Consider the following 8,661-nt stretch of genomic DNA (forward strand, 5'->3'; position numbering starts at 1 on the left):
TAAATTTGAGCTTTGAGGCAACTCAGTGATATAAAGGATCAACTTAGTGTTGATGAAAAATTAGGATTGTCAATTTCTCGAAATACTCATAAGCAATATGGTGGATTTTTTCTTTTTTCAAATTGGGAATCCTTTTCCACTGTACTTCATGCGTATATTGATGCAATTTCTTTACCACAATTGATACTAAAAAACTAATGCCTCATATAAAACTTCCATCCAAAAACGTGCGCAATGTAATGTCCAATTTAGTGCATCCTCTCTACCATGTTTTTAATTGAAGTTCATTAGGGTAAATGCTTGTGGTCAACACTGCATGGTTAGTATGTTGGTCTTTAATTTTAAATTAAACTCCGATACGGAATTTTCGGTTTTAATTTAATGTTAATATGTTTTGTATACTTTGCGTTTACTAAATTTGTTCTTATTCAAAATAACTTCAAGTGAATAATATTCTATAAGTTACGATAAAATAACACACACTATTGACTTATGTCAGAAAGATTTTAAATATATGTAATATACTTTGATTTACATTTTTGTGGCCATTATTGTATATTTGGCAGTTATTTTAAAAATGGTTCAAGGATCTGTTTGTAGATGAATGTACCTGAAAATTGTTTTCCAATAAGAGGATTTATTTTAAATGACTCGACTCATGAAGCACTATTTGGTAAACCTCGTTTTAATTTTCGAAAGCTTTTTTTCCAATTTAAGAACACACAAACATAATTTCTACCTTTTCAAATTTGTGTCCTTGTAAGCATTTTTAAATTCATCAAGTTCTTCCTTTATAGGCACATTTATAGGTACGAATTTGACTTTTATTTTTCTTTGTAGACTTTTTTGTCATTGCTTTTAATCATCATGGACCTTCGCATTATCCTTCGTTTGTTCGACAGTCAGCAGTCAAAAGGTCCTCATTAAGCTTCCGTGTCGTGTGTACCATTGTTTTTGCAGAATACTTGATATGAGCAAAAACAAACGTTTCCTAATCAAGCAAACCACAATAATATCCTAAAGTCCCAACTCCCAACCTCTTTAGTTTGATACCACGAACGAATCCTTTATTTTTTTTCCTGCTCTAACCTCATTATGGGATTTCCTTTGGAAAAATGTTTTAAAAGGTTCTCTATTCGTTTTCAGTTTTTGTTTTTTTTTTGTTAAATTGCATGCAAAAGTCTTTGTTAGATCAAAGTGTATCCGCTTTCTGACTTTTACCAAATCTCATTCCGCATTAAAACAAACAGGAGTTTAGTTCTCTTTTTGGTCCTTATTATTCGGTTGTTTGTTTTAGTCTTTTTATTTTTCTTTGTTAGTAGATTTTCCAGTTTCACATTTCTATGATTGTGGGTACAGTTAAGGGTCTTGGTTTTTTATTTTGCTTAGCAAAGCCAAAAAGTAAAAAGTAAACGATGTGCGTTCATATGAATGAATTTAACTGTTTATGCAAAAAAAGGATCATTTACAAACTCTGCATACGATATTATGTCAAGAAGTTAGAAAACTATATTTAATTCAAAAAACAGATAAAAATCAGAATGAGATTATAACGTTTCTTATGTGACCAAATCATATTGAAAAACCCAGTTAAACAAATTCAGACCTACGTAAGGCATACGTTTTTCTTAAAATAGAATACTATTTTTTTTACTGTTTTTTTTTTTTAAGTTTAAGTTTAAGTTTAAGTTTAAGTTTAAGTTTAAGTTTAAGTTTAAGTTTAAGTTTAAGTTTAAGTTTAAGTTTAAGTTTAAGTTTAAGTTTAAGTTTAAGTTTAAGTTTAAGTTTAAGTTTAAGTTTAAGTTTAAGTTTAAGTTTAAGTTTAAGTTTAAGTTTAAGTTTAAGTTTAAGTTTAAGTTTAAGTTTAAGTTTAAGTTTATTTTTTTAAAGTATATCTAGTGATGAAAAGTCGATCTCACTTCATGTATATGATATCTTGTTTCACAATTCAACATTCAGAAGTTACCTTAACAAAATATCACTTAAAGCTTTGAAGCCAAATATTCTAAAACGGTTTTCAGAACACATTAAATCTTCATTAACTCAAGTGAATGTGTAAATTGAGTTGACCTTTTATTTATTTATGCAAGGAAATTAAATCATCGTATCTTTTTTCTTTAAATTGAGATTTTTTGAGTTCATCAAAAGGCAACATTTTTAGAAAACAAGAAATTAAGTTGATTAAACCCTTTGGTTCTGAAAAAGAATCCTTTCTTAAAATAGTATTCAAAAGGGATAGGTCATGTTGAGAAATCCTAACGCCCTCAACTTTATTTGATTTTGCTGAAATAATCTTTAAAAACTAAATAATATTGACCTCAAAAACTTGATTGAGTGAGAATATGTTTATGTGTGGTGTGTTTAAGAAGAGCTGGGTTAAATGTCTCACACAAAAACAAAATTTTAAAAGATATTAAGAATTTTCAAAGTAGTCAGAACCAGCTGTCGATAAAAGGATAAAGGATTACTTTCCCCAAACAGCAAAATAATGAACAACACAACACAAAAGAAAAGAAAAAAAAAAAAACAAACTGAATTCCTAAGCATTGAAAGTTTAAAAGTTTGACCTTTTCATCGGGTTTTTAAGAGAAAAGACCAAGAAAATTATTTATACTTCATAAGTTGATGTGTATAATTTCCCACAATGCGTCTTATGGGAAACTTTGAAATTTTTTTCACGAGCTATCCCTTATAGCTCCATGTAGGTATAGCAAAACATTTAGAGCCTTTTTTTTAGGTTTGGGATAGCTCCAGAAATTCCCTATAGCAAGCCTGCAAATGGATTTGGGATTAAGCATTTCAACAAATGTATGTACGAACCTGAGTGAACCTTATATGGGATGTGGGATGTGGTCTTTACCCAGACTGAATTTTAAGTTGATATAAAATATTTAAACAACAACATTCTTAGCGAAAAGTTTAGATAAATTTTGTTGTTTGGGGGTTAATGGTTGCATATTTCAAGGGGTTGCAGTTCCTTTTGTTGTTGTTGGTTTCTTAAGAGCCATAAGAAATCTCAAATCCACAACCCACCTTTGTTCACATATCCATCTATGTGGTTGATAGGTTTTTTCTTTCTTGGGATAAGTTTGAGTATAAAAGTTAAGAAGAAGAAAAATAAGGCTGATGGTATATTTATTGCTTTCCGCCCAACTCTTACCAAAAATCGAATTTAGTTGAATAAAATATAAATTGGGATTTGTTATGGTTTTCTATTTTTTTTCTCATACTCTCAGCCTTTTTTTATGGTTTGCTTTTGTAGTATCAAAACTATTCGAAAAAGCAATGTGTAATTCTGGAAAAGGTGAATTTGTATTTTATGGCTAGCCACAAAAGCTGATAGCCTAAAATAGCAAAATGGGATTAAGATGTGTTTTGTGTAGAGTACATACATCTATAGAGCTCAAAGGTTGCGGAAGAGAATTTATACTTAGAAAACAATTTTGGAAGTGAGTGGGTTGAATATAATACCTTAACGTAGAAAACAGATATAGGTGGGGTTTATTGTTTGGTTTTAAACGCCTATCGATTGGAAATAGATACAATGTTAATGTGTTTGAATATTATAGAGAGTATGTAGTGAAGCTATATATAGGACCTTACCTATCTTCTATAGAAGTACTCACATATAAGTCGCTTTTATTACTTTGGGGTGGATGAGTAAGGTAAATTGATTTAATATCGAATTCATTTTCGGAAAATTCACTTAACGATGAAGCCCAGGAAAATGATGATTATGAGAATTTTCCGTTGCTGGAATTGTTTGATGGGAAACTTGCAAAATACTAGGTAGTAGCAGTCTTTTGAGATGGATACTATTTGGGAAGAGCAATGAACCAAAAGAGTATAAATCTGAATTCAGAAAAGTTCTGAACAATGTCAAAGAATCTTTTATGATAATAAGACAAACAGAAAAAAGGACCGAGATTGTTACTTTTCTATATGGAACTCGTGAAAACTTTTACCTTTTATTTTTTGTTTGTAATAAGTGGAATTGGCATTTAAAGACTTTCGAAAAGTATATGCCATCGACAAAATTTAAGATTATGAAGAAATATTTAAGATGTGAGGCTATTTTAGAAGTTTTTTTCTGAAATTAATTCTTCCATTTCAATTTTCTTAAGAAAAACTTTCTCTATGAAAATTAAAATAAGCACATCGTTATTCGCAGGGCACTTAATATTTCAAAATCTATGAAAATTGAAAGGAGGATTGTTTGTAATTTTTGTGATGATTTTAAAAGTGAAATTTGTATAAAATTAAATAGTTAGAAGTCAATAGCTTTATTCTTACGATTTTGGGGTTAAACAAATAGTTTTACATACTTCTCATAGAACAGGGTTTTCTAATAAGAGGTTCATTTTGTTAATTTAGACCTAGTGTCGGAACAAAATTTTGAAATGGAGTGATAACCTGGCAAGTTTTTTCTGCCGTTATCGGGTAAGCGTTCGAAAATTTGTATTTTTAGATTTTGAAGTCGAAATGCTAACCACATGACTCATGAGTGATATATTAAAAAATCTGAAGAAAATTCCCTGATTAAAAAAAAGACTGGGATGCGACCAACTCTGATGGCTTCCCATCTATTCTGTCAATTTGTTTTACTTAAAAGGCTTGTAGGTTTTCGTTTTTTATTCAAAAGTTGTCAGTTGAATTATTCTAAAGGATTTAAAAAGTTACCAACAATACTTTGCATTTGATGAAAACGTTTGATTGAAAAATTAATTTTTGTTAACGAGATGTTTAGCCAAAACCAATCTTTAACAATTTTAAAACCATTTCGTAAAAATTTGTATTTCTTATATAAATAAATACAAACTGGAATTAATGAAATTAATTTTAAGTCAATATCTTCTATAGTTCACGAGATATTGAGAACAGAACATCAACGGTTTATTTTTTTATGAAAAAACGGACTGTTGGATTTTTAGAATAAATTTACCAAATGTCGAAAACAACATTTCTGTGTGATAAAATTAGTTTGAAGCCACTATTTTTAATTTAAAAAAAAAAAATTTTTTTCAAAATTAAATTTGTCCTAAGTTTTAGTATTTTCTTAAGGTTTTTATTAACTTCCCATAGGAAGTTATTGTAATGGGTCCGATTTGTCAAATTGAAAATTTTGTTATACAGATAATAAGGCAGAAAGATGCAGAAAGGGTTCTCAAGAAAATTGCGTCTGTGGTTTTTTTACCATTGCAGTTTGAAAAAAGGTGAACATTTTAGTTAACCCTAAATATTTTACGAACCAAAAACGCTAGAAACTTGAATTAAATTTTATATAATATATTGTAACGTCATATCAAAGAAGTATATTTAAAAAACAAAACAATTAACGGTTTTTTTTATAAATCAAAAAAACTGAACAAAAAATTTGTCACCTCCAAAATTTTACAACTTAAATATGATTTCATTTCCAAAACAATTTTGTACAACGAAGAATAATATTTTTGACATCTGATAAAATTTTGAGAAAAAGCGAATTGACAGGTTTTTTTTATAAAAAATGAAAATCTAACAAAAAAACATTACTCAAAGTTAGTAAAAATTGAATATCAATTCCAATGTATATTCAAAACCTTGAAATTTAGGCCTCAAACTTGTTTCATCTTAGCAGAAATATTGTTTTCAACATTCTGAAAAATTTTGAGAAAAATCAAATTGACAGTCTTTTTACAAAAAATAAAAACCTAAAAAAAAAATAATAAAAGTTGGTAAAAATTTACTTTCGACTTAAATAGCTTTTCAAAAATTAACAATATTGCATTCAAACTTTTTTTATTTAACAGAAAATATTGGTTTTAATATTCAGTATTTTTTATATAAAAATCCAACAGTCCGTTTTTTCATAAAAAATAAAATCTAGACAAACTTTTAAGCAAGACAAATCGACTGTCGTAATGGGAAAGTTATCAGTGTAGGTCACATCCCAGCCTCTTTTTATCAATGATCATAGTAGAGAAGTGCAATTAATTAAGCGTATAAGTTGATTATCGAAAAATTAAGTACTACCATCCGGAGAACTACACCAAACAGTGAAACGTTGAGGATGACGATGGTTTTTAACAACCATTTATCAAGCTAAAAATGATTTTTCGATGAAAATCCCGATCATTTTGGTGCATTTCAAGATCAAGATCTCAAAGATCACTGAGGAATCTATGAGCTTTAGCTTTCGTTAACACAGCTACAGTAGCGATATTTTGAATTGTTTTTGAGCAGTGCACACATGGTTTTCCATTATCTGAACAACTTACATACATTTTTTTACTAATTTTTTGTAGAGAATTTCAGCAATTGAATTAAACCATTTGAACGTGGCAGTTCCGTGAGAAAATGTTGGCTTGGATGTAATATTGTTGGAGGAATTCTTGAGATATTTGTTGCGGATCCACAAGAACCGAGCAATACTCTCAACAGCATTTCTTTTGCCTGGAACATGGAAATTGGACCGTCGTCTGCTAATTTGTTGTATATGCATTTAGCATTGTTGACTGCAACTCGGAACAAAAGGTCTACAGCAATTTTTTTTATACCACGTGAATGTTTTTCGCAATGGCGAATGAAATGCAGCAAATTGATCTGCTATATCTATGCCTTTTTTAGGGCCATTGTAATCTATTACGGCATTTGGTTTAATTTTTTCACCATTCCATAGACTTACTGCTGACAATTTATTCATTTCCATGGCAAGTAGATAGCATAAGGACATTCCTTTTATCATGCCATTTCAGCACCGTGATGCATCCATCCTTTTGTTGAGCAATGCTTTCATTTTTTTTCAATTTGTGCTTAGTGACGTGTGGTGGAAGATCTGCCCGATTTTTTCGTATTGTTCCACATAAGTCCGTGTTGCGATTTTTTAAATACGTTGCTAATGGTAAACTGGTATAATAATTGTCGGCGACAATTATTCGTCCCTCACATAAAAGGGGTTCACACAATCTGACAAGAACAGATCCCGGCTTGTCTAACCCTTCCATTGCTAAAGATGCTCCTGAATATATTTCGTAGGACCACGTATAACTATCAACTGTGCACATTTTGTAGACTCTTATGCCGTACTTACTGGATTTTGAAGGGTTGTACGTTATTATTTGCAGTCGACCGTGAAACTTGATTACCGATTCATCTACCACAAGTATTTCGCCAGGAGTATACAATGACCGGAAGTTTGCCAGCAGTTTTTTTATAAGAGGATCAATTTTGTATGTTTTATGTGTCCTTTCTTGAAGCATGGGAGAAGCAAAATGCCAGCAACGCAATATTAGTGAAAAACTATTATATGACATTTTTATCATATGCATAAGCGGATAATTGTATAATGGGTCCAGTTTCCAATAGTGCTCAATTTTCGGCAAGTTAACGACACCCATTAGCATAACAACACCAAAAAATTGCTTCATCACTTCAATGTCCACATCTTTCCATCGTCGTAATATATTAAATGCAGACGTTCGTGCTGATCTTAAGAAATGTATTGGTATTTTCAACCATTTCCATGACAATATCCGCTGTTAGCAAGTTTTCAAAAATTTTTACAAAATCAATTTTTCCATTTTCATTTGTGATGGCATCAATTCGATGAATCCCAGAAATTCCAGTAAATTGCTCTCTGCAATTTGGTAAAACTTCTTCATGCCAAACAAGCTCAGTGGCATCGGATGAGATTCCATTGCCTGATTTTTATATACATATATAAAAATGCATTGCTTAATCTGATGTCTTAAGTTATTTGAAGCTTACCAGAAATTTGTTCTTCATCATCTTCATTTTCAGAAAGATCATACGACGTGTCAGTATCAGTTTCTGTTGGTTGATAATCTGATTCACTTCCAGAACTGAAATCCTCAATTTCCATGTCCATTTTCAATTTATGTAGGTATATTATATGTATGTCCTGTGACTCCTTTATTACAAATATTTTTAATTTTCTTCATGTTTGTAAGGAAAAAAATCTAAAGATGACCTGATAATTTCAATCTAATTTATGTGCAGTGTTTTTAAAACATGCTTTTAAAGTGTATAATCACGTCTAATGAAGAACTATAACGTAATAATCCCTTATAATAATTTTTTTTATGAATAATATATGATTCATTTGACGTAGTGATATGCTATGAACACTTACTACGTCCATGAATCATACATGAACATAAAATGAAACTATTTTTTTAACAACAATATAAGAAAGCCTAAGGTAAAAAAACGATTTTACTATTCAAGTCAATCGTAATGCTTTCGACCAAAAAAAAGGCTGGACGTGGAGAATATTTTGAATTAATTTGTATAGGGACCTAGAACACTTTTCATATTTTTCTTATTTTGAATCATATATGATTCATGGACGCTGGAAACACGGTACAAAAAAAGTTCTATGTATCATATGTGATTCATGGGACGTGATGGTAATATCCTTATTTCTGATAGGAAATAGTGAATGAAGAGACCGTTTTCAATCAGTTTGTATGGGGACAGTGAAGTTGTTAAAATGTGTTTTTGTCATATTAAGTAATGACTTTGTTTCCTCTAGTCAATGTTTAGATGACTGCTTCAAAAGTGATATCTAAGCACGCTTATCAAAATGAAACCTTTAATTGAAAAACATTTTTTCTTTTAACTTCAATATATCGAAAACTTTCGTTTGGATTTTCCTTAAAA

At 30.1% G+C, this 8,661-nt stretch overlaps 1 protein-coding gene across 1 annotated transcript; it reads right to left on the reverse strand.

Annotated features, from left to right (window-relative positions):
* Positions 1-7,443: 7,443 nt before the first annotated feature.
* LOC129949851 (uncharacterized) lies at positions 7,444-8,339 on the reverse strand. The gene is made up of 2 exons (XM_056061533.1): positions 7,747-8,339; positions 7,444-7,679 (listed from the first exon to the last, which is right to left on the reverse strand). The coding sequence occupies exons 1-2, from the start codon at positions 7,865-7,867 to the stop codon at positions 7,444-7,446; spliced, it is 357 nt and encodes a 118-aa protein (XP_055917508.1). The 5' UTR covers positions 7,868-8,339.
* Between the last annotated feature and the right edge of the window lie 322 nt (positions 8,340-8,661).

Source organism: Eupeodes corollae, chromosome 1 (genome assembly GCF_945859685.1).
Source record: "Eupeodes corollae chromosome 1, idEupCoro1.1, whole genome shotgun sequence".
NCBI lineage: Eukaryota > Metazoa > Arthropoda > Insecta > Diptera > Syrphidae > Eupeodes > Eupeodes corollae.

What these genes read in the sequence shown, in the direction of transcription:
- LOC129949851 (XM_056061533.1), bottom strand. Translation starts at nt 7,867, where the DNA reads ATGGACATGGAAATTGAGGATTTCAGTTCTGGAAGTGAATCAGATTAT. An exon ending in TGATGAAGAACAAATTTCTG is followed by an intron (nt 7,680 to 7,746) that starts GTAAGCTTCAAA and finishes TATAAAAATCAG; the next exon opens with GCAATGGAATCTCATCCGAT.